Source organism: Hoplias malabaricus, chromosome X2 (assembly GCF_029633855.1).
Source record: "Hoplias malabaricus isolate fHopMal1 chromosome X2, fHopMal1.hap1, whole genome shotgun sequence".
Taxonomy (NCBI): Eukaryota; Metazoa; Chordata; class Actinopteri; order Characiformes; family Erythrinidae; genus Hoplias; species Hoplias malabaricus.
In genome coordinates this window covers 2,574,391-2,600,976 of record NC_089819.1, presented here as the reverse complement: position 1 = coordinate 2,600,976, position 26,586 = coordinate 2,574,391, and the positions used below count along the sequence as shown (strand labels likewise).

At 39.0% G+C, this 26,586-nt stretch overlaps 1 protein-coding gene across 1 annotated transcript in view; it reads right to left on the bottom strand.

Moving 5' to 3' along the window:
• The window catches only part of LOC136676464 (ankyrin-1-like), a 159,809-nt gene extending 153,909 nt beyond the window's left edge, over positions 1-5,900 (bottom strand). The window contains exon 1 of the mRNA XM_066653513.1: positions 5,688-5,900. Within this exon, the coding sequence (XP_066509610.1) occupies positions 5,688-5,813 (126 nt within the window). The 5' untranslated portion in view covers positions 5,814-5,900. The remainder of the gene's footprint in view (positions 1-5,687) is intronic.
• Positions 5,901-26,586: the final 20,686 nt, after the last annotated feature.

Here is a 26,586-nt window from a genome sequence, read left to right as displayed (position 1 = left end):
AGCCAATTCACCTACCCTCCATGTTTTTGGACTGTGGGAGGAAACCGGAGACCCCGGAGGAAACCCACGCAGACACGGGGAGAACATGGAAACTCCACCCAGATGGGACTTGAACCCAAGATCCCAGTGCTGGGAGGCGAACGTGCTCACCACCAAGCCACCGTGCCGCCAATCATACAGTCCCACTGATCATACAGGAGCACTTGTAACAACAGGAATAGTTTTACAATTACAAAATATGGTCCATCTGTTGCTGTGCATACATTGCTAGCCACCTTTCACATTGTTTTCAATGGTCAGGACCCTCAAAGGACCATCATCAGTGTCATTGGAGTTCTGAGAACAAACATTCACTCAACTCATATTTGGTCTGTGCTGGTCTTGTGGGGTTGCTCACCATTGAAGAACAGGGTGAAATGGGGCAAACAAAGTATGCAGAGCAACTTCAGTTTGTAATTGTAAAACAACAAAGTGCTCGTGTAGGGTAGCTGAGGCTGAGAGAATGGACAGTGAAATAGACTGTAGATACAAGGAGGTGGTCTTACTGTTATGGTGGATCTGTGTTTACACAAATCAGAGAGAAGCAAAATTTGTGCGGCATACATGGCAACCACTATGACTCTATGGTTTCTAGGATATAAAAACCGGACTGGATTTTCAATTACATTCATTCATTCGTTCATTCATTGTCTGTGACCGCTTATCCAATTCAGGGTCGTGGTGGGTCCAGAGCCTACCCGGAAGCAAGGCAGGAACATACCCTGGAGGAGGTGCCAGTCCATACATTTACAGAAAAAAATCAATTAAATTTGCAATATTGTTTGGAATAATAGCAAAAGATATTTTCCCAAATCAAAAGCTGTATACTAAATCGTATAGAATACACTTCAAAAGACTTCAAAACACATGGCCTGCTGAGTCTGTGGTGCCCTCCAATGAACAGGAGCCCTTTCTGGGTTTTGTTCCTGCCTTGCACTCAATGATTCCAGGTAGGCTCTGGATCCACCGCAACACTGATCAGGATGAAGTGGTTACAGAAGATGAACAAATGAATGAATTCAAAACACTTTCTTAAGTGCCTCATAAAGCATTTAATCTGCATAAATATAATGTGTGGTATTACAGTGAGTAAGCATTGTTTTTCACTAAGATTGGAGATTTAAATCTTAACCATGTAGAGAGCTGTTCATTACTGGTTAATGAAGGATGTTAAGACTCTTAAAATAAAGTGATTTGCTATTCAGTACTGCTACATGCTTTATTATTAATCAGTAATAATTTCCTCTGTGCCTGGTCCAAGTGAAATAATTACACACGCGTGATGAAGAGCTATCTGATGTAAGTTATCAAGGCTTGTTCTCAGAAAGGGTAGTGCAAATCCTTCAAATCCACTAGCCTGTACTGAAAAGGCACATTTAATGGTCAAATAAATGTAATTTTTCCTGTGTATGGAAATAAGTGATGAATGTAAACATAATTAAATATGTACCATCTATTATTGGTTCTATATCCTCCACTGAAGGATACAAAGCTGTAAAAACATAAATCAGTCCATAAAAAAGTCATAAAAAGCTTTAAATAAGGCACATTACATGGCAACCAGTTGAAACAGAGATTATTTCCATACAGTACAAGCCCAACAGAAACAGCCATGTTTTATTAAAAGGTATCAAGTGAGGAGCGGAAACAGATGCTTAGAATGAAATAAGGCTGTTCTGGTACCCAAAACCACACCAGCATTATAAGAGGAACTGTTAACACTGCTAAAAAAGTGAAACCTAACTGTAATTGAAAAATTCTAAGGGTATTTCTCAGAATTTCTCTGCCAAAATAGAAGGCTTTCCCATTAGAACCTCCCTTACACATGTAATTGAACTAATCTGACTGGTCTTAATCGCCTGGTTGACTTGCAAATCCTGTTTTTAAATATACACATCTAGTGTGTAAGTGTGTGTGTGTGTGTGTGTGTGCGTGCGTGTGTTTAGTGTGAATCAATTTTCAGCAGTACAGTTGCGCAGCAGGTTACATTGCTATCCCTTGTATGAATGTAGAGAAGAACTGCAAAGATCAGGATGTTATCAATAAAAGATACTGGTTGAGCTGTGTTATACTCTATGTTAGATAACTACATTTTCATTGCATACAAACTAGTGGAAATATGTGCAAGAAACAACAGAAACTGTAACTAAAAAAACACCTGGTGAGCACATTCCCTCTTCAACAAACCAATTAATTTACAGGACACACCCTGAGAGGACAAAATACCAAGCAATGCAACATGATCGTCTAATTGCACGAAATACAGAAGGAATGATGGAATATTTAACTCTTCAGGGCATAATCATATTAACACAGAGTTGCCAGTTTAATAGAAACGTTTGTCTAACTTGTACTTACAGTCTTCAGCCTCCATATTCTATACGGATAAACTTTGTGGCAATGCTTTGATTCTTGACACATTTAAACAAGTACAGCATTTACTAACATACCACTACCATAATGCACAGCAAATTTGCCAGTGTTAGATCAACACTATTATTGTTAATTTATTTACAATCATGATTTTAATTTAACAATAATATTGTCAATTTAAAACTGTTGGAATTTAACACCATTTTGGTAGTCTTAATTTAATATGTGAATTTGCTGTGTGGGATCACTGAATGTATACCTACATAATGATTTTGCTAATCCCCAGTGTCTGTAAATAGGTAAAATAAATTATAATAAAACAAAAAAACCACACACACACACAAAGGATGTCTGTCTATTTGCTAGGATTTCTTTCTCTCTGCTCTGGGCAAAGAAATGGCATCTGGAAGGGTTTACACAATTAAGAGACCTCCAAGCGTTGCAAAGCATGAACCCAAGTGAGGATATTGCTCTATTCTTGCTCCATAGGTGGGTAATATGGACTTATTTTTGCTGTTTCTGATCACTTAAGGTGTAACTGGCTCAAAATTGAGGAGAGCACTAATTGCTTGAAAGTCAAGACCAGAAATCCTAAAAAACTTATAGTAACAAATGAGTTTCCATGGTAGTTCAAGTAGTGAGTAAAAGCCTACAGACAAGTTACATACAAACACCCTAAAAAGACCCTGAGCTTCTGAATGTAAACACACCAGAGAGAACAGAAGTTAGTTGACCCAAGTATCTATTCTGCCTATTACAGGTCAGTAAAGCATCAAAATGATGTTGAAGCTGTAATTTTAAAGTAAAAATGCTGTAGTGTTCCTTTAAAGGTAATAAACAGGCAGTGGGGTAGACATTTTAAATATACATTGCACCATAGCGAAAAAACAACATTGCCATACATGTATAAAATGAGCCAACATGAGTGCATTTCTAGAGTAATTACACACATGATACCATTCGGTACAATAAGATTCATAGACATTAGCAGAGAATGAAAATAAATGGGGAAGGGGCATTGCTCAAGGGAGACACCAACCATAACTCCTCAACCCACAGCATATAAATCATGCTCCTAAAGAGGCAGGAATAGAGAACGAGAAGCATGCTGGCTCAGCACCTGACCAGTGGGACCAAATAAAGCACAGAGCCTGTGTTTGCTCAACCCAAGTCTAAATGTACCTGTTCTATTTATATGTAAGAGCGGAATTAAAATGGCCAATAGCTATGCAACCACAAAAAAAAAAGGTGGGGGGAAAAAACACTGGCAGAAATTTGCAATTTGAACAATTTATTCAAATTCCATTTAAATTAAGTTGTAAAATATATTCCAAAATTTCCAGTATTCAAATATAGCTTGCAATGAATTCTCCTCAATTTGCTTCTGAGAGACTGAAATACCAAGCTATGCAGCAATCGTTAACCAACAGAACACAGAGTGTATGACTTGTCTGCTTGCACTACCAGTCACCAGACTCCTGAAAATCAAATGGTGGGCAAAAAGAACTCCCACCAAGAGGAATAGGGTAGACATTCCCTTAACAGATGGAACACCTCGCACCCTGCAGATCCTGAAAACGCAGTCTCAAGATTCAAATTGCAAGAGGCAGTATACCAACGGAGCACACTTTGTATATGCTTCTGCAGGATGTAAGGCATTCCCTCTATTAAAGATAAGGCCTCCCTGGTCATTGTTGGATTATTCCCTTTGCTAAAGATTCCCAGCTTTCAAGTTTTAGGAGTTCCTCCAAGTCTGGAGTAGGACAAGCAGACAATTAGTACTTTCCCATTAAAAACCTCTAGGCCCAAAACACAAAAAACTACAAGAAAATATGTGTGTGTGTGTGTGTGTGTGTGTGTGTGTTCACTTCACTGTCAGGGGTCTTGATTCAGAGAAATTCATTTTCAGAACATATATGAACTTTACATATATTAGAAGTTGTTTCAAAAGACACGGCAGTATTTAACATCAAATATACATTAAAAACTCAGTAGAAAAGATACCGCAGAGTTGACCCAAGTAGATATGCCAGTAATAGATAGATAGATAGATAGATAGATAGATAGGGTACACAATGGACATGGTCATTCAACTGGCGAAACAGACACAGACTTGATCAGATCAGTCAAAAGCAGGACAGCATGATGAAATAATGCTATACTTAAACAAAAAATCCATGAAGTTTCATGTACAGAACACAGATGTGAACACAGAGATGAAGCCAATAGTTCCCATTCACCATTTCAGGCGTCCAGTCATCAATAATGTGCAGGGCTTGTCTCACATTTACACACAGAGATCACTTTATCATCATATGTTATTTCCAACCAAAGACTGCAATGGGGGGGGGGGGGGGGTGAGAGAGCAGGGGCAAAAAGAAAGTGTGTGTGTGTGTGTGAGAGAGAGAGAGAGAGAGATTATCGATGGGTATCCCACCGCAGACTCACGCACTCAGCCACCCTCATGGTGAGCTGCTGTAATAGAGCACTCTGCAGTGTTTTGCAGGGGAAAGAGGGGATCATAGACTCGAGCTGCCACAATGACCACAGTATCATCACACCATAAACATCTCGATGATAAGAAAGGAGAAGCTCTGTAGGAACAGCAGCAGAAGCCATGTACTAATATGACAGATAGGTGTATACAGAGGGATGCCATGTCACCTAGCTAGAATGTACTTGCTTTGCTCCTCACACTTCACCTGTGAGTCAGGTAACCAAGCCAATAAACGACATAGTTCAGCAGAACATAGTGGAAGTTATTCTGAGTTTGGCCTCTGACAATCAAACACAGCCTAGGTGTAAAGTCAGCTATGGAGGCATCAGTGCAACATCTGAGAGCACATATAAGGCATGCAAAACCCTAAATGTCACAGGGGAGCATGTGTGTGTGTGTGTGTGTTGTATTCTATCAGAAGTCTTCATTAGAAGGCAGTGTAAATGAGAAACCTGAGCTATACTCTAAAAGAACCCCCTGCAGTTTATTTCCCAGTGCAAAGAAAGGGGAATCAATTCTCCAGCTTCCAAAACCAACACAGACCCCTAAACAGCACAACATGAACATGCTCTGCAGGAGCAGCAGCAGAAGCCAAGCACTAACACACTCCTGTGTATGGTCTGACATTCACTGTCCCAACACCTTTACTAAAGACAAAAAAATGTAAATAAAAATAAAACAAAGAAAGGGGGTGGGGGGGTGCAACGTCTTTTCCTGCTCTTCCCTTCCCTCGTCCCCACTCCCCTCCACTTTCCTATGCCTCTACACCCCTCTTTACCTTGCGCTTCTTGTCCCGCGAGCGGCTCCTCTTCTTCGTCCTCTCCTCCTCTTTCTCTTTCCTCTCCTGCTCCGCTTGAGCCTCTAAATCCTTGTTTTTTCGCAGGTGTTTCGCGGCTTGTGCCATGGCGCCGCCGCTTTTCCCTTAACCGGTCTTGCTTCTGAAGGGGAAAGGTTCGCTGGAAGTCCTGCTGGCTCTAATGCTGGTGAAGGGGTTGTGGTTGGGTTATTTATTTATTAATTTATTTATTTTTTTGCCACCCGAGAGCGCAGCAGCGTCGCTTTTACGCAGCGACAGAATGAGCCTGCTCACACAGGGCGCTCTCTCTCTCTCTCGCTCCTCTGCAAGCTACGCTGCAGGGATGTCTCCGGCAGACAGACCCAGGAGTAACGATATCCAACTCCTGAACAAATCGACTCTTTTTGAAGATTCACTATGTGAACCGATTCACAAGGTCGTCTGATTCCATTTGTAAGCGTCTTCAGTTTCAGTGACGGAGGGAGGAGAGGGTGGTACTGTGTGAGTGCACAGCCTAGCTAAATTGCCTACGTCTATATCTATATTTATGTTTTGCCATCATAAACGGATTTCCACATTAAAAAGAGGCGTCGAACTTACAGTCTGCATAACAAGGTGTTTTTTTTCCAGTGCATGGTGAAAATGACTTGACTCTACACAGCTCTACTCACTTTTAGGTCCATGGTTCCTTGTAGCTTTTCACTAGCAGCTCCAGTTCAGACAGATCAGTGCAGTTTATTCATTCCTTGTTGCTCCACCAACCTCTTGCTGGATTCTTTCATCATCCACCAATGGAAGGAGTGTTTGAACCGCTTCAAAAACTAGTGTAAATTTACAAGCTGCCATTGTAAATCAGACAGATTTTATAAACGCCATGTTTGCTTTTCATCGTGATTAACGTGTCTGTGTCTCTTCAATGCTTACTTGTCATGTGTTTGGGTCGATATGGGATGAGGGGTGCGGACTAAAGGAGGGCGGACGCAAACGCTGAGAACACAGACTTTATTTACAAGAACAAACACAAACGAACTAGAGGGCATGAAACGAGCAAGAGAAACGAACGACAGAAACAAAGAACACTACCATAAGAAGAACAAAGCACAAGGCGTGAAACAAGTAACAAGGTACAATGAACGACAACAGGAAGTGAGGGAAGGGGACTTAAATAACACAATAAACAAGAAACACCTGAAACGGATAACAAGGGAAAAGATGAGGAGGCGGAACAAAGGCGGGGCATGAAAGTAAACAAAACAAAGCCATGTGCAGAGAAAACAGACCTGACGAGACGTGAGTGTGACATCATGTTTAGTCCCTACTAACCAAATCTGCCTAATGAAAAGCAAAAAAGCTGAGTGGAGTTGAGCCAAACAGGTAAAATGCAGGATTTTAACAATTCACATTTTTAAATGCCTTTGTGCACAATACCTGCACACATGTAATAACTTCTTTCTATTTGGTTGCAATCACATAATTAATACATTTTTCAAAACCTATGCTGAAAATGTAGATTTAAAGGTTTTCAAAACTTGTAAGTTATGTTACATAATGTTGCTTAAAGAAGATATTGATAGAGGATTAGTAATCACAGGAAATACTTTGTATAAAAGAGTATTTAATAGCTGTATGTATTAATGTATTATTCATTTTATATTAATGTTATTAATTATATTATGTATTAAAATAACATATGCTAAAGTGTTGTAACAATAATATAAATTTTACTATATAAGATTTCACAGTAACATGAAAAATATCGATGAATACCCCAACTTTGAGGCATTCAAATAAATGAACCGAACAGTTAGAAAGAATCGGTTCAGTAAAGTGAATCGAAGTTCCCATCACTACACACCGTTTAGCGAGTGCTGCCGCAGCATATCTCTCTCTCACCTCACACACTCTTTCTCTCTCTCTCTCTCTCTCACTATCTCTCTCTCTCTCTCTAACACACACACACACCCACAAATACACTCTCCCTCTCCCTCTCCCTCCCTCTCTCTCTCCCTCTCCCCCTCTCTCTCTCTCTCTCTCACTATCTCTCTCTCTCTCTCTAACACACACACACACCCACAAATACACTCTCCCTCTCCCTCTCCCTCCCTCTCTCTCTCTCTCTCTCTCTCTCTCTCTCTCTCTCTCTCTCTATTGCGCAAAGGATCAACGGCGGGTGCAATGGCACGAGACAGGCAATGCAGGCATTCCCTCGCGAGCCGTCCTCCAGACCTCTCCGCCGAGGTGCGCGTGCCTGGTAATTCAGATGAAAACAACAGGGACATACCAGTGCGTGCGAATATGGACTTTAACACTTATTTAAAATTAGATGCTAATGGATATTGCTAGCATGGCGAATGTTTGTGACAAAAACGTATATAACACGAGAGAGCTTTTATTCCATTCTGCTGTGCTGTTTCAGCCCCTCCACACACACACACCCTTACTCCAGACGCAGCGATTATGACCTGTGAGGTGCATGATACACAGAGTTTGTGTGTATGCGATTCCATAGTAAACATTCTTACATTAAAGGATGGGATGTAACTAGGTTGTTGCACGTGCAACCAGGTTGCCCCATCTTGGAAGAGGGGCAGAATTGCACGTGGGGTGTTTCTTCTGCACAACCCAAATCATGCCTGCCCTATAGTGGTCCTGTGACGGTCCTGGCTAATTGAAGAACAGCGTGAAAGTCTAACAGAGTATAAAGTGCACCTATATGGTAAGTGGAGCTAATAACATTGACAATGAGTGTAGAAAACTGGAGGCCATTTTAATAGTATAGCTGTTTAGTGAATGTCTGTTAAACCAGCTATAGTCCATTTTCTGCCTACAATTATGTTAAACAAGGAATGTGTAGAAATCCAATTTCATGAATTTAGGATGTTATTTTTCCTCTGTGTGCAAGCACAGTGACCAATAAACGGATTCTGATTCTGATTAGTGTTTGGTGCAGTGGATAACACCACTAACTTCAACACAGAAGATGAGGGTTCAGTTCCAGTTAGGTTATCGAGCAATGATCCTTACACTACAGTTGTCAACCACTGTAAAATTATTAGAACGGTAAGAAGATTAATCCAGACTAGGCAGGTTTTAAGCAAAAACACGTATGTGTCATACTAATGTTTCAACACATACCAACAGCATAAACTTCCACACTCATAAATATCATTCAAATTTGGGTATTTAGGTAACTGGACTAAATTTCTTATTAGGTTTCATGAGATTTCTTATTAGACTGGCAATGCTTGCTTAGTTGTAAAATAACACCTAATTCTGGTGTTAAACAAATTTTTTCATGACCAATGCAATGGTTCTGGATTTTAGAAATATTACTTTAACCTGATATACTCTATATCTAGGTCATAGATATAGGGTCATATAATAAATCACAAAAACCATTGACATATTATCATTCGGATTTCCGCCAGCTCTGGTGTCAGTCAGTCAGTCATTTTCTGATACCGCTTCATTCTGTTCAGGGTTGCAATGGGTCCAAAGCCCACAGGTAACCATTGGACACAAGGCAGGATTCCACCATAGACAGATTGCTCATCCATCAACGGGTGACACACACTCACACAGTCACTCACACCTTCATGGACATTTTGCAGAGTACTAACCTATTAACATGGGTTTTTTTTTTACCGTCGGAGGAAACCCATGCAAACACAGGGAGAACACAGGGAGCTCCCCTGGAGCTGTGAGGCAGTGACACTTTCCCTAGCATCACAATGCCGACCTGGTCACTGTCAGAGAGGAGTTTGGAGTGTTCTCTCTGTGCCTGTGTTGGTTTCCTCCTGGTGCTCTGGGTGCCTCATACGATCCTAAAACACATGATGTTAGGTGTATTGACTGTGTGAAAGTGTTGATTTGTGTGAATGTGGGGTGTCCTGTGATGTGATGGACTGGTATCTGTGATGATGTACAGTACATGTGACACATCACCAAGAGAAACCATTATATGTATACTTACCTGTACATACTCACCTACAGACGGGTCATGTGAGAGGGAAAAGAGTACTATCTCTTGATGCTGAGTTTTACTTACCTGGTTGAATCCATTCTCCACAGAGGGAAGGGGGAATTAGCATCTAGAAGAGGGAATATATATTAACTAATAAATATTGATATTATGAATAAATGTAAAACATGCCGTGGCCGTAATTGAATCTTGGTAAAGTTGTTAGTTCATTGTTATTTTTATTGTTTATGAAACTTGTGTATCCAGGATACAATAACTTTTACCTCTTTAGGGAATGGTATATTCTAGGGGGCGGGGCTACCTATATATACACCACACAAGGGGAAAAGAGAAACACTGCTAGACCGTAGCAAGAGAACAGAATCTAAGTGTATATAATAAGACTCAATTGACTTTGTTGTCATTATCCTTTTTTGTCTCTGCTAATAGAGAATTTTGTTTTGTTAATTTTTTTTGTTCTCAAGGAGCGCGTAAAGACCCTGGTGTGTAAATAAAGGTGGAAAGGAACCAAAAATTGAACCCCTCGGTGTTATTTCGAGTCGACCTTACATCATCTCAGGCCTCTCGCCCGACTCTTCCCATAGAGAACACCTCTCACCATTTCACTTTGCGATGGTGAAGGGGTGAGCTTTATCACAGTACCTCTTTACAGGGTGTGTTCCTGCCTTGCATCCAGTAAATCTGGGTGGGCTTCAGACCCTCGGCAACACAGTACAGGATAAAGCAGTTTTTAAAAAATGAATGAATGACGCAAACAGACAGAAAGACACATTCCAGTGTTTCTGTCTGTCTGTCTGTCTCTCTCTCTCTCTCTCTCTCTCTCTCTCTCTCTCTCTCCTCATTCCTAGGATCACTTCAGGACAGACAAAAGCAAGAGGCACCCCCTTTTGTTTTCCATCTCCACCTGAGCAGTCCACTGTGTGTGAGAGTAGCAAATAGAGCCGGCACATCTTCTGTCTTATTGCTACATATATCTCCAGGGCTCTCTGTGTCTCTTTTTTACTCTCCTCCCACTGCAATGCTGCTGATGCGAGCAAAACCACTTTAACATCTCTCTCTCTCTCTCTCTCTCTCTCTCTCTCTCTCTCTCTCTCTCTCTCTCTCTTTCTCTCTCTCTCTCTCTCTCTCTCTCTCTTTCTCTCTCTCTCACACACAGTCTGTTCATTCTTCCAGAAACAGATAATAAGACAGCTGAGTTGAAGGAGCAGTGTACATGGTGACTGCAGGAAAACTACCACAATGAGTGCATTCAAAAGAATACAGTCCCAGGGAGTAGTGCTTGAACGGGCTAATGCTAATGCTAATGGGCAAGAATTAAAGCACACAAGTTCACTGGAACTTTGAAAAAATTGAAAAGGCTGTGGAAAAAATATATGTATTAGTTATTCTTTTACATGCAACATATATGACAAGATATAATATATATTATTAATAGTCTTGTTGGGCAGTAGCTATAATATTTGGTCATATATTAATCAAGCTAATGTTGAACTTCTATTTTAATATCTTACTATCTTAATTTATATTTTACTCTTGAAGAGTCATGTCCCATGTGTTTTGAATTGTTAAAAGTTTGGAATAATTTGTCAGATATCATCAACAAATTATATTTGCACATCACTTCTTACAGAAGATATTGTTTCAAAAAAGCTTAAGGGAAAGCCACATCTAGAATTATAATGAGTGTAACAAGGGTGAGACTGGTAAGATAAAACTCCCTGAGATCCAGAGGAAGAAACAGTGACAGGAACTAAAACTCAGAAAGGAAACATTGGCAAGTACCTCAGATGTGTTGTGTTCATACAAAGTAAAGATCTGTGAGATGAGCATGTCACAAATGTCCAAGGAACAGTCTGATTTGGAGTAAAAAAAATAAAAACAAAAAACATACTAATGAAAGGGCGGCACGGTGGTGCAGCAGGTGGTGTCGCAGTCACAAAGCTCCAGGGACCTTGAGGTTGTGGGTTCGATTCCCGCTCCGGGTGACTGTCTGTGAGGAGTTTGTGTGTTCTCCCTGTGTCCGCGTGGGTTTTCTCCGGGTGCTCTGGTTTCCTCCCAAAGTCCAAGAAACACACTTTGGTAGGTGGATTGGTGACTCAAAAGTGTGAGTGTGTGTCAACCTGTGAAGGACTGGCACCCCCTGTTCTTACCTTGCACCCTGTGATTCTCACGTGTCTCTTCCTGAGATTTAGTGGAGATCCCAGAAAAGTCTCACATAGCACCCTGTCCAGGTTGTGTCCCTGCCTTGAGCCTGGTTATTCAGGGTGAGCTCAGGACCCACCATGAGATTGTGTGTTATTTATGTTACTCATCAACTGTAATGCTGTAAATAATGCTGATAATAGCATCTATATCTGGGCCAGATGTCTCTTTTTATTGACTGATGATATGTCTCCTGAGATAGAATCAGCATCAAGTCTCATGAATCATCAGTGAGAGACACTTGAGCAATAGAATTTTCATATTTGAACACATTTACACAAAATATAGCCAAACGACTAATAGTCTCGTCTCAAAAGATTGCTTCTATACTTTCTTTAAATCTGGATCTTTGTTCCAGGCTCCAGGCCGGGATTTTGCAATGGCCAACTGGTATGACACTATATCCAGCCCCTCAGGTGCATTAGCATTTGCAGTTATAGCGTCATACCAGATGGCCATTTTAAAATCCAGGCCTGAATCCTGGATCAAAATCTGGATTTGCCCTAGATGAGTAGTTCTCAAAATTTTCTATCATTCAACACCTCAGTCGAAAGGGAAGTTGCACGCCCAACTTGTCACATATCGTCCCCAAAAAATGGTAAAACAAAAAAATCACATGCAAGTTTACAATTTTCTAATTTATTTAAGTAACATCAACTTCTGTCTCTAAATCAGTAGCTTAACTTCATATCACCAAATATATTAACATCAATGTTTAAAAATACAGAAAATCGGCCCAATAAACTGTGCTTCAGTTTCTCACTTTTCAATCTGAGCAAAGGCGAGTGCAAGTGTGTAGCAGTGAGTTTGATATTGTTGGGGGACATATTTGCTGAATCAAAGCCCACCCCATTCCCAAAATATTAGATAGCTATAAGCTGAATCCTGTGTAGATAAGGCAATAAAACACTGCATTTATATTGATGTGAAACATCATTTGATTAACATTGACTTTAGAGAGTGAGGCTGTGTCCCTTTTTTTTTCATACTATTTAGAGCAGCAGTGTGCAGTCTGGGACAAGGCCAGAGACTAACGATAACTTGCTGCATGTTTAGAGCGCTTTAAATTAAAGTTGGCTAACTCTCAGATCCTCCTCTTTTTCCCTACCAGTTATATACAAGGCACTTTTATAACTGTAATTACCTGTCATTGTTATCTGTTGTGCTCTCGTTACTGATTTTAAGCCCAGAGCTGGTAAAAACTGACTTTATAAACCAGACTCTGACGGTAAAGCTGAGGCAAGTGAAGCTGATCATTGGAGCAGCTTAATATTTGAACAGGTGCCTTAATGAAGGCTGAAAGAATAAAGTAGGTACCTTGTCTGATTCGCTGCCAAAACACGTTAATCTCAGTGGTGCATTTTCATAATAAAAGTTATATTAAAAGCATATTTTGTGTCCAGGCTACCTATGTTGTTCTGGGGTCCTATCTAATGCTGTTTTTAAATGGATTTTAATGAATCCATTGTGAGTTACTGCTTTTTACTGAGTAAGGTTTGTAGGTAAAACAGAAAGGCATTAATAAAGACATTCTCATTAATAAAGAAATGCTCATTTCTTTAGATTCCTTGCGCCCCACCTGCAATACCTACACGCCACACTTTAAGAAACACTGCCCTAGAGCAAGAGATTAGCAGCTAAAATATAATGGAACCTTATGATTAACTGATTATTAGTGTAATAGCCAGTAAGTGTTAATTCATTTGTAGTAATAATTTAGTTTAAAAACGTTAAAACATTCGAGTCCTGCTCCGGGTGACTGTCTGTGAGGAATTTGGTGTGTTCTCCCTGTGTTCGTGTGGGTTTCCTCCAGGTGCTCCGGTTTCCTCCCACGGTCCAAAAGCACACTTTGGTAAGTGGATTGGTGACTCAAAAGTGTCCATGAGTGAATGTGTGAGTGTGTGTCGCCCTGTGGTGTGTTCCTGCCTTGCGCCCAGTGATTCCGAGTAGGCTCCGGACCCACCCCGACCCTGAACTGGATAAGCAGATTCAGCCAATCATTCGTATATGAAAATAGCATGATAATCTGGCCGCACTTATTGGTGGATTACGATGTGTGAAAACGCTTTTTTTAGTTAAATAAACAAAAGAACATGGCTGTGTTTTAGCACTGAACGTGGCGCTCCGAGAAGGCACAGTCACGCATTTCAGCGGCCTGAGGAGGAACGATATATATATGATTCATTTTTCTGCAGCATGTTTCTGCAACTTTCCCAAAGATCACCTTTTTCCAGACCAACCTCCTTTTACAAACACCGGCGTTGATTACTTTAGCCCATTTGAGGTTAAACGGGGATGGGGTACCATTAAAAGCTATGGGGTGATGTTCATTTTCCTCTCTATTTGAGCCATCCATATTGAAGTTGCTGACAGCCTCGACATGGACTTCTGCATTAATGCAACTAGCCAGAGGTCAAGTCACTATCGTGAGGTCAGAAAATAAGTACAAATTGTGGCAGCTGAAAAAGAGCTAAGGGAAGACATCCAACAGTTGGATAATGACAAGATTGAAAGAGCCTTGTTGCCAAAGGGAAAAAAGTGGATATTTGATAGGCCATTTGCCTCCCATCAGGGTGGGGTTTGGGAAAGACAAATTTGCAGCACGCAAAGTATCCTTAATGAATCCGTAATGAAGGAGCAAGCGGTAAACGATGACTGTCTTCATATAATAATGTGTGAAGTCAAAAGTATCATCAGTAGTAGGCTTCTAATGCGTGTCTCAGATTATGTAAATGACGTTGAGGCTTCCCAATCACTTATTGCTTCTGAATTCTCAGCCAATCATGCCTCCAGGCATCTTCTGCAAAGATGATACATACGCAAGAAGGAAACGGAAGCAAGTTCAATATCTTGCAGATTTATTTTTTAAATGGATTTAAATGGATGTTTAATGAATATCTCCCACCTCTTCAGGAGCACCAGAAATGGCTGAAACCCAGAAGAAACTTCATGATGGAAGATGTTGTGCTATTAGTGGAAAGTTCTTCCTCTAGCAACCCCTGGGTCATGGGGAAGAAATTTTGCTAGACTCCAGTGGAACTGCGCAGAGAGTAAAACTGAAGATCAGGACTAACACTCAGGAAACTATGCCTGTTGAAAGAAGTGACATTAGAACATTTGACAGTTAAGACATTTGAAGTTTAAGTAGTTTGGCTCCTAAAGTTTTAAGTTTGTAATTGCTTAGTCCTCCAGCCTAACCAATCAGGGGCCAGGTAATGTAAGAGCTAGTTAAGGGTTCATTTACTTGTAGTAATAATTTAGTTAAAAGGTGGCACGGTGGTGCAGCAGGTAGTGTCACAATCTCACAGCTCCAGGGACCTGGAGGTTGTGGGTTCGAGCCCCGTTCTGGGTGATTGTCTGTGAGGAGTTTGGTGCTTTCTCCTTGTGTCCACATGTGTTTCTTCCAGGTGCTCCAGTTTCCTCCCACGGTCCAAATACACAAGTTAGTAGGGGGATTGACGACTCAAAAAGTGTCCGAATGTGTTAGTGTGTGTCACCCTGTGAAGGACTGGCGCCCCCTCCAGGGTGTGTTTCCACCTTGCGCCCAGTGATTCCAGGTAGGCTCCGGACACTGCGACCCTGAAATGGATAAGTGGTTACAGACAATGAATGAATGAATGAATTGGTTAAAAATTTAGTAATATATTAACTTTAAAAGAAAATATATATTTTTTTGCTTGCATAAAAAAAAAGGTTAGATGGAAACTAGATACGTAGGAAGCAACACAGGTTTTTGACCGAGCCATATTGAGTCCAGTGTAATGTCTACTTTTGTGTTTTATAACTAAACCATTAAAAGAAGATTTGGTCTCACTCATGTTTTTCAAATACTGGTTGTTAGACTGGCAGTCAAAGGTGGTACAAAAGGATTTGCAAAATACAGAGTGTCACTACAATTAGTGAGAGAAGTCACACTACATACTAGCCTGAGTTATAACAAGTTACTCAATCAATCTAATATCTATTCTTTTTTTTTTTTTTATTACAGCATGTGTACAACACTTTACTAACGTGTAGTAGTTAACATTCTTACTTGAGTGACATGGTGACACTGCAGGTAGTGTCGCTGTCTCACAGGTCCAGAGTCTTAGGGTCTTGGGTTCAATAGTCACTTTAAAGGGAACACCTACTTTTGTCTGGAAACAAAGATCTCTCTGGTTGTTTACGTTCAGAAGCTCTGTGTCTTTAAAGGTGGAATGATGAGTTTTTTAAAAAAAGGACAGTTGTTTGTATGTGGCTGAAATTTAACTTGTCTATAAGTTTTTATTTACTGTTTGAATTGTCACAGAAACTCATTTGTTACTTGAGTTCTTTACTTTTATAGCACTTTCAGTAATGCAGTTAGCCATCTCCTGAGATTCCACCTTAAGTGATCTGAAACAGCAAAAATAAGTCAATATTACCCACTTGTGGAGCTGGAATAGAGCACTATCTTTAACTTAGTTTGTGTTTTTCAATGTTTGCTGTTTTCTCTGTTGTCGAAAAAAAAAATCCAAATGTCTCTGCCATGAGCAGAGAGAGTGTAAAGCCTAGCATACCAGACCGAGAATGTTTTGTTGTTGTTTTTTACTAATTTACAGACACTGGGGTTTCTTAAACACATTAGACTGGTTTCGAATTTTATTTAAAAAAAAGTGTTTTTTTTATTAAAGTCGTGAATATCGCCTTTAAGTCGTTGTCTGTGAAGAGTTCTCTTTGTGTCAGTGTGGGTGTCCTCCAGGTGCTTCCATTTCCTTTTATGAGTGTGAGTGATATGATCCCTGGTGCCCTGTCCTTGGCGTGTTCCTGCCTTGCACCTAGTGATTTTGGCTATGCCATAGACCCACCACAACACTGACTAGGATCAAGCAGTTACAGAAGGTGAATGCATGCATGAATACAAGTTAGCTAGTCTTACAGGTCCAGTACATAACTACAGAAGCAAACATCAAACACCAAACATGTGTTATCATTGAATTTTCACTCGGCTACTTCACAAATCTAGCAGAAAAAAAACAACTGGCTGTGTTAAGTCTGTGCAAGATGTCACATACAAGAGCGACTTGGTAAGTAAGAAATTCAATATTGATGTAAAGCAGCTCAGCTTGGCAGTCATTAAGCTAATTACACAACATGACAAAATTCCTCAAGAGCAATATGCCTTGTACAGTGTATGATGTGAATGCTGATTATAGCCCTAGCTTTATTCAGTTGAACGTAATGGCAGGTTTGGAAACAGAATCAATCATTCAGTGTTAATTCATCTTTTTTTCCTCCACCAGGTAAGGAGTGCCCTGCGGGACCAGTCTCATTATCTGAGCTAATTAAGTCTTGCACAATACAAGAGAAGTACCAAATGAGCTTTGTCGTTATAGGAGTATTTTTGGAAAGAATACACTATTACCTATCGTATTCATTCATTGGGACGTCAAGAAATACATGCAGTATTTAAGAACAGAAGAACAAGTCCAGGACAGTATGAGGCCTTACCTAAATGTAACATATTATAAAAACATAAAAATGTTAATGTTACTTTTATTTTCTAGTATTAGATTTATATTGTATTATTTTATTAAATGTCTTCTTCGTTTTATTTGTGTTATATTTTAATTTGTATTTTAATTGCTTTTAAAATACTTCTGTTATTTTTTTAACTATTGTAATATTTCTGTATTGCTTTGTACAGAACACTTTGAATGGCCACTGTGTATGAAGGGATCTGGGCTAGGGGGTTCGAGTCCCTCTCGGGGTGACTGTCTGTGAGGAGGTTGTTGTGTTCTCCCCTTGTCCGTGTGGGTTTCCTCCGGTGCTTTGGTTTCCTCCCACGGTCCAAAAGCACATATGGATAGGTGGATTGGCGACTCAAAAAGTGTCAAAAATGTGTGTGTCGCCCTGTGAAGGACTTTGTTCCTGCCTTGCACCCTGTGATTCTGGGTAGGATCCTTACCCACTGTGACCCTTGAACTGGATAAGATGTTACAGATAATGAATGCCTTTCCTTACTTTTGGCTACTACTGCTGAGAAGTAATTCAACACATGAATGATCTGAAAGTAAGTGCCATTCTTGTGTGAATCATTGCCTGGAAGGTACAGTTCGCTGTATGTCTTATAAAGTAATTACGAGCTGCCTGATTCTGTGATGATACAAGACACTTGGATCACAATTCTTCAGTGGTTGTTTGGGCGCTAAAAGTAAAATTGCACATTCTTTTGGCGCCATCTACAGTCTCAATGTTGTAGTTCTGAGGTTTAACTGAAATACACCAATGTGAAGTTTTATTCGTGCTAAAGTAACCAAACATAATTGGTTATGAATTATGAATATAAATGTTATAAGATATGATACCATAAGTGTGGGATTTTTTAGTCAGTGACAAAATAAAAACTATAATAAAAAATAAACAGTTATAATAATTTCCATTGCTTCTTTAAATGTTTCTGATGATTTTACTGTTCATATTTTCATTCATTTAATATCTAACCGCTCATCGCGGTGAGTCTGTAGCCTAACCCGGAAACACTCGGCGCAAGGCGGAAACACACCCTGTAGAGGGTGCCATTTTATCGCAGGACGTTACACACTCGCACCTTTGGGCATATTAAGGTCCTCCATGGTTGAAAACGTCGCTAAAGTGCCCTCTATAGTGGTGAAACGAGACAAAGTGCCCTATTGGCTGCTCTTCATATGGCAAATAAATAAACGAGCGCCCTCTCGGGGGCCGTTTCTTGCAATAATTTATGATGATGTGCCCTCTAGAGTAAGAAAATTCGATAATGTGTCTTAAGAAGTGCTTTTATTTTGTTTCCTTTCAATAGACAAGGGTGCATTATTAAGTGTCCTCTGTTGTGCCCCTCCTTGACAGTGCCCTTTCCAGTAGAGAAAATGGAATGCACAGGGTGTATCTACAACTGAGAGAATATGAGAAAGCTTCCTAATGGAAGCCTCGTCAGTGGAGAAAATGTTATATAGTGACCTATAGACACGATAGGATAAATTCGAAAAAAAAAAATACTTGTGAAGTGCCCTCTCAGATGCCCTTCCTAGTGAGAAAACATGACACAGTGCCCTTGTAACACCTGGGACGGGCCTTCCTGTTGGTGCCATGACAATTTATATTTGCATTGTGTAATCATATTTCCTAATAATCTAATTTTACATTTAAATAAATCAGTGAAAACTATTGTATCATACATGGTGCATCATAGGTTTTGGCGCGATAGTGGGGCCACGTGTCATGCACTAGGCGCCCTTTTTCAAACAGTCTGACAGTGACCATACCTGTTGCGCCAATGCGCCACATGGCCTTAGAAGTTAACTTAAGTCCATGCAATTACATCTTTCAGCCAGTAGATGGATGTCTTTAAGCAGTAAACAGGCAGCTCAATTTTTTTCTTTTTTACTTATTTTAGCAGGGATGTCTTGATCAGACTTGGTTGACTGTTCGTAACAATTCAAAATTAATATAATACAGTATAGTGCAATAGTAAACAGTTGTGTGGAAAAAAAAGACTTATCCAACAATAATTAATGCAGCTGATGGTGTACCGGCTTTGTACGCAAGAACGTTGCTACATAACTGCCCCGGGTCACTGTCTGTGAGAAGTTTGGTGTGTTCTCCCTGTGTTTGTGTGGGTTTCCTGTGTGGATGCTGTTGGCAGGCACATCAACCGCAAATTGGATCAGGATAAAACTGTTACAAAAAAAAAGAAAGAAAAATGATTGGTACCACCATTTCTGTCTATTATTTAACTAGCTATTTATTTATTTATTTATTTTACAGTTTTTAATAAACAAATAGTTTAAAAACTTTTATTAATGTTTACCCAATTTGTTTGAAACAGCTTGTCAAAGTAGTGGTTACTACATGTTCTTTCAAAAGGCAGAGTGTGGAAGTTTCGGAAATTGTGCAGACATCCAATATGTCTTTGTTCAGGTCTGAGTTCCATGATTCCATCAGTAAATACAAGTTCTCTGACCACATTATTTAAAAAAAGATAGTCTCATGGCTAAACGTTTATTATTTATTTTATATTTATTTTATAAATTGTAAAGTAATGAAATTATTTCAATAAAGTACGCAGTGTGAAAGATTCCCCAATATGTTTGGTGTATGACGTGTAATGCCTCTTCGCAACAGCAGGGGGCAGTAAGCAATCAGTATTGATACTTTACCTGTTCAAACTATAATGCAGAAAAAGTAACTACTTAATTCTTTATAAATGTACAAAAATAATGACATTATACACGTGTGAAAACTGATAAACAGTCGTGACGTTCCTCTTAGTACATCTTCATCCCACTGATTAATACATTATAAAACAAACTATATTCTATATAACATTTACATAACTTCAAAACTTACATGTTAACTTTTGAGATGTTCACGGACCGTTTCTTTTATTAATTTATGAAGCACTGAAGCAAGTCTCTGAAGCATGTTGTTGTAATAATCATCTTAGAATAAATAGGGCCTGGGTGTGAATGTGGTGAATTCCAGCAGAGATAAACAGAATGAAGGAGCGTTAGATTGATGAGCCTCCACCATGCTACCACATATAAACCCTCACAAACACACACGCACATCAACAGAGGCAGCAGGTGCTCCTTCTTGGGCTTTAATTACATGATCTCTGATTCATCTAATTGATATGCTAATGAGGATGTAATTAATGCATGAGAGAAAACATCCGCACCCCCTATTAATTAATGGATTTATTTGATCATATATGTCCTGCATATTTAATTACAGACTGCACTCAGAAGTGGGGTTGATAATGTTTTTTAAACAGATTTAAACAGTGTTTGGGGCTTTATTTTAGTTGCAGATTTAACTTACAAGATGGATGTAATTGCAAGGCACAAACTGCTGTTTTGATCATCTGTTTTACTCAGAATCTCTGTTACTAGGTGACTGGGTTGCAGAAAACACACAGATGTGGCCCACAAGAAGAGTCTTAAGCATGAAAAACAATGTCCAAAACATGCACATCTGGGTTAACTGTATCCAAAATACCTATTTTAAAATGTATTATAAAAATAGATATTTGATATTCTTCTTTCCATTATGAAATTACAGATGAAGTGTCACAACGACCACATTTTGGGTTCCGTTTAACGTTGCTATTGGAGGCATTTTTCTTAACTGTGAGTTTGTGTTTTCTGGTTGAACCTGCTGGATAATCTAGGTACTGCAGCCAATCTGGCAAAATCTTTTAATTCTGAGGAGCACAAAGCATTTTTACCAGTTTTAGAGATAACAATAATGTACTACGTTATGTGCTACGACTACAGTCTCAAAAAAGAAAAAGCTCTGCCATTGTCATGGAAGCCATTATTGGGGCAATACTCACATTTACATGTTTTCAGTACCTTTATTTAGGCCTCAGAATTGTCCCTTATTCCTTTGCATTTGATTTTTTTTTTTTAATTATACCCATACACACATGATGACTTCATATGCCCCATCATAACTCCACATACTCATTTATGACTCCATGTACCCTGTCATGACTCTGTACAGCTCATCATGACTAAATATGCCACATCATGACTCCATACACTTATTATTATTTAATATGCCCCACCATCCACACACACCATCATGACTCCACACACCACATTATGATTCTACACACACCATCATGACTCCACATGCCTCGTCATGGTTCCCCACCCCCATCATTACCGCATATGCCCCACCATGACTCCGTACTACCCATAACGGCATACTCATTTTCTTAGTGTCCTCAAAGCAAAGTAAAAACACTCCAGTAGTCATACTTGTGTACAAATAATAGTTCATTGGAAAAGTTAAAAAATATTTAAAGTAACTGAAGAAAGAAAATTACTAGGCATCATATATTATAGAAATTCATTCTGATGATATCTTCACCATTCAGATATTCATCAGTGAAGCCCAGAGAGCAAGTTCCAAAGACTGCAATGCGATTAACAAAAATTAATCTTTTACTTTTAGGGTTTCCTAACAAAACACAGCTCTTATATATAGTTACAGAGATAAGCTAAGATGTTATTTAGTTTTATGTTTGTTTGTTTGTTTTTGTTGTTTTTTAAAATACAAACAACTTTTCCAATTTAGTGATTATTAATAACAGTTTAACTCTCAACTTTCCTGAAAGCAAAAATAATTCAGGAATGAAAAATAATTTCATTGGCCCACTAGCAATTGTGCCTGAGTGGACCCCTTATATTGCCACATAAGTGCCACATAAATACCAAATTAGGGCCACATGTCAGACTTACTTTTAGACCACTTTTGGCGCACACCCATTTTGCGATGACCAGCACAGCCATATCTTTCCTAGGAGTGTGCCAGATCAGTTTGCAGCCAAATGAGTATTTTTAATAAGTGGGCCACTGTTAGTTCCCAATTCACCGGCACTGACATTTAACTTTTAAAATAGATTTTAGGAAGTCACAAATTCTAAATTGCTGTGGATATGTTTTTACTACAGACTATATGATATCATCACTGGAAATACATGTGGAAGTGACATGGTGATCATGATCAGAAGAGTTAGGTTAGGGTGGACCTGAATCTTTGTACGAAAAAGTTTCCACAGCATTGGCAAAAAATTGTTTTTCGTGAGTAATGTTAAAAAAGGGTATAAATTGATCCTCATGACTGTATTTTTTGCAACATTTCTAAAATGTCCCTTCAATTTGTGCACATACATTTTTTTCCACTAACACTAGATATATTAGAAATGAAGGAAAATATCATAGGTTAAATATTTATTTGGAAGACTATTGGATTTGCATCAAAACACAGAGAAATGTAAGTAGGAGGTAAATAAGCTTTTAATCAATTTACTGTAAAATGTGATGTTTTTGACTAGAAACGATACTATGATGCACTATAGAGTATGAAGAGTGTGAAATATGATTTTAACCTTCAGGCCAAAATAGGAACAAATAGGGACACCGAGGTTTAAAGTAGTGAAGTAGAAGTGAAAGACATCAGAAAATGGACATCTGAGGGAGGTAGAAATAACATAAAAGTCTACTTCAGGATACAATGCTTATTTCAATGTTGTTACTATAAACCAAAGCATGTGATAAACAATGCCAATTTTGTATAATCCTCAAGTCTTTTCTACAGCTTGGATCAAATAGAATCAAAGTCTGTGCAAGGTGGGCATTTCCTTAGATTAGACAGTTCCTTAGATGTTTCTTAAGACCCCTTATGTAAATATGTCCTTACAGCTTTCAGATTAGAAACCGTGCCAGGATGGTGTCCTGTTCATGTTTTCACATTAGCATTTGCACATCTTGCCAATTAAAGCTTCCTAAGAAAGTTTGTCTGAGTTCAGTTGGAATTTACTGGGCCACAGTGATCTCTATGTGTTTACAATAAGGACACTTGACCATTAAAAAAAAAAACATGGGACATTAATTTAATTTGGCCTTCCTGTGAACTTAGATCTTATAATTTGCCCCACGGACAAACTAGTTAGTTTCCAAAATGTGGACGCCTTACAGATAGAAATGAAGTGAAGTAAAAAGTGAAGTTATTGAACACAGTGGTTTAATATTAAAACAGCCCACTCAACCCAAAACATGTGTTCAAAAAAAAAAAAAAAGTAAAGTATTTACATAAAATGAGATAAAATTTATAACCATACACAAGATAAGTTGTAAAATATCCTGTGCCAATCCATTAGAGCTTCACACAGGGCCCACCCCACTCTCTTCCTACCGGCAGCCAGATCATTTCTATTGTTCCAATCCTACAGCTACACTCTAAGGTTGCTGTGGCTTTTTGTGATCCAATCAGCAGCCAGCTACCTTTAACATCTATTGTTACTCATTGAGCCCATCACATGAGTACCCAAAGCACCCACTGCATCACTAACTCTTCACAGGGGTCCTCAGGTAGGCACCTCCCCTCATCAGTGTTTCGATGAATTAAGCCCATGACACCTCCAGAAGGCTCAACTGTGTAGTCTGGCATCCCAGACCCACCCCCTTCCAAGCCAGCTTTACAGTCCTACCTTATCCTTAAGCATCAACAACTGTAAATCCACACTGGCCTCCCTGGTGACTAAGGTTGTACCTAGCCCCACTGGCACCGTTAATGCATGCTCATTGCCACAAAAATGACAAAAATAGTAATGTTGTATTTGTTAACCAAAGACTCAGAATGTTACCATATAGAGTGTTACATTACCATAAATAATAATAATTTACTAAAAAAATAAAAACTGTTCTAGATTTTCTAACAAGAGTGAAACATTTAACTTTAAAATATTACTTAAAGAAACACATTGTCATTATCTTAAAGTAAAATATATCTAAATTTTTGTCAATTTGTAGTTTACTACAGAATTTGAACACAGTAGCTGTCCTTCACATTGTCTGAAAATTTCATAACAAATGAACCAATAGAAATGCTCCAAATGACTTGGAACACATTTTATTTATATTGACTTCCGCTGAAATCTTAGAAGGTTTGTTTCCTTCTTGTATAAAGTTACTATTTTGGAGATACCTGTTTGTATTTGGACAGTGACAATATACAACCCTATCATAGAGCAGAACACAATAAGCTTTCAAAGTGGCTGTCACATTAGCACTGCCTTCACTAAACAATCATTGAAGAGGGTTTTATTGATGTAGGCATTGATGTTTGAATCACCCAATCACATCTAACTATACCGAGATGAATCTGTTGTTCGGCATGCTGGAGGGAAGTTGAAATGTTTTGGGAACTTACTCTACTTTAGGGGTTTATTCCAGGCATTAATTAAAGTCAGGCTGTTAACTGTAAACTGACACTATGGAACGCCACAATGGGCAAAACAATCTATTTACACTCGCCAATAGAGTTAATATTGGGGCTATCAATCATTGTACAAGAATCATCCATTTCTAAATGAGCCTTAGGTTATTGATCATAAAAATCTGTGTCAAATGTGTAACTATCAAGCACCTTCCTCATGTATCCCACTGATCACACCCCCCACCCTCCCCAACCTCCTCGACAACGTCTCACTCGCACACACACACACACACACACACACACACACACACACTGTGCACATCTGAGGCAGTGAGCAGAGCTAATAGCATTACATCAAGCCAGGCACTATTAAGTTGGTTAAGTGAGAAAGCCCTTGCATAACGCATCACAGAGTAGGGGCTAGTCAGTAACCTCAGAGTGATTGATGGCCTAACAGAAGCCAGGTCAATTAGCTGGTGGCTTTTCCTCCATTCGTACTGTTGGGGGGCTGGGGGGCGGTCCCGCTGCTGCTGCTGTCAAACAGTACGCCTTTAATTTATCACCCAGCCAATAGCCTCCTCACCTCAGCATAGACTTCAGCTTCAAATGAGTCAGTGTTCAAAAATTCAACTGTAAGTTGTGGAGAACAAAGACAGCCATTTTCAAGTGTTCTAGAGCACAAGATTTTTACTTTCATGCGAATTCAGAGGTTTAACAATGATTTTTAAACACTTCTGCTTAATGATAAGATGTGAAGTACACCAATCTAGAGAAGCCTAAAAAAATCTGATGTGTTCACGACAAAGAAAGGAACCAGAACCATCAGAAGTGTTTATTGTCGCTTAAAAGCTACATCACAAGGAGCATAACCTGATACCACAGACAAAATGTATAATTTGTGCTTTTGTGATATGGCCTATAAAATGTATATTTTACATATATTTATATATATTCCATATATGGCAGAGATACATAGATATTGGGTGTTGTTGTTTTTTAAAATCAATATATAAATAAATGTAAACAATTCATTAAACTGAGCAGCATCATCCGATATCAATATTACATAAAAAATTCACAAGGCCAAACTCTAGTAAATAAAAAAATACTCAATAAAATACAATGTCTGCACTGTCGACCTCACAATGCTTGGTTCATCACTATCTTAATAAAGTAATCAGGGTCGGCACATTTCTTATATTATTTCATAACAAGATTAGATTCAACTTTGTTGTCATTGTGCAGAGTACAAGTACAGGGCCAATGAAATGTAGTTAGAATCTAACCAGAAGTGCAATATATAACATTATTTACATAATTTACATAAAGTGCAGTTGTGAAATGACATTGTGATTATGGAAGTTAAGTAACCATATATACATACTGAAATATAAAAAAAATGTAAACAAAGTAACATTATGTAGGTGATGCATTAACAAACCACTTTGAATGACCTTGATTATATTTTAATAAATAAATCTACAAAACTCTTGGGATTCCACTTTCAGGTACATGGTTTTAGTCCATGTCTCTTTATATGGGCTCTCAAGTGATTTTCAATCCACTGACCATATGCAGCTCAGAATGAGAGAAAAACAGATATAGGAAAAGGCAGAGATTTTAAGATCTTTTTTTGAAAGTGTTTGGCATAGTCTCTCCTACATTCTCTCTGTCTGTGTATGTGTTGTGTGTGTGCGTGTGTGTGTGTGTGTATAACATTTTTGTTTTGTTTTGGGAAATGTCCCATGAGACTGCTGCCTGTCAGTTCCATCTGCCACCCCACTCTACTGACACCCAGGGGAGTGGGGAAGGATGTGTGAGTCTGCAAGAGCTAGAATGGACCACAATAAAAGACTCAGAGATTGGACCAAAAGTGCGGCCAAGGGGCTTGAGCTCACAAATAATATATTTCCCCCAAGGCATTACCCTAACACCCTTACAGCTGAAATTCTGAGCTCTTTACAAATGTATACA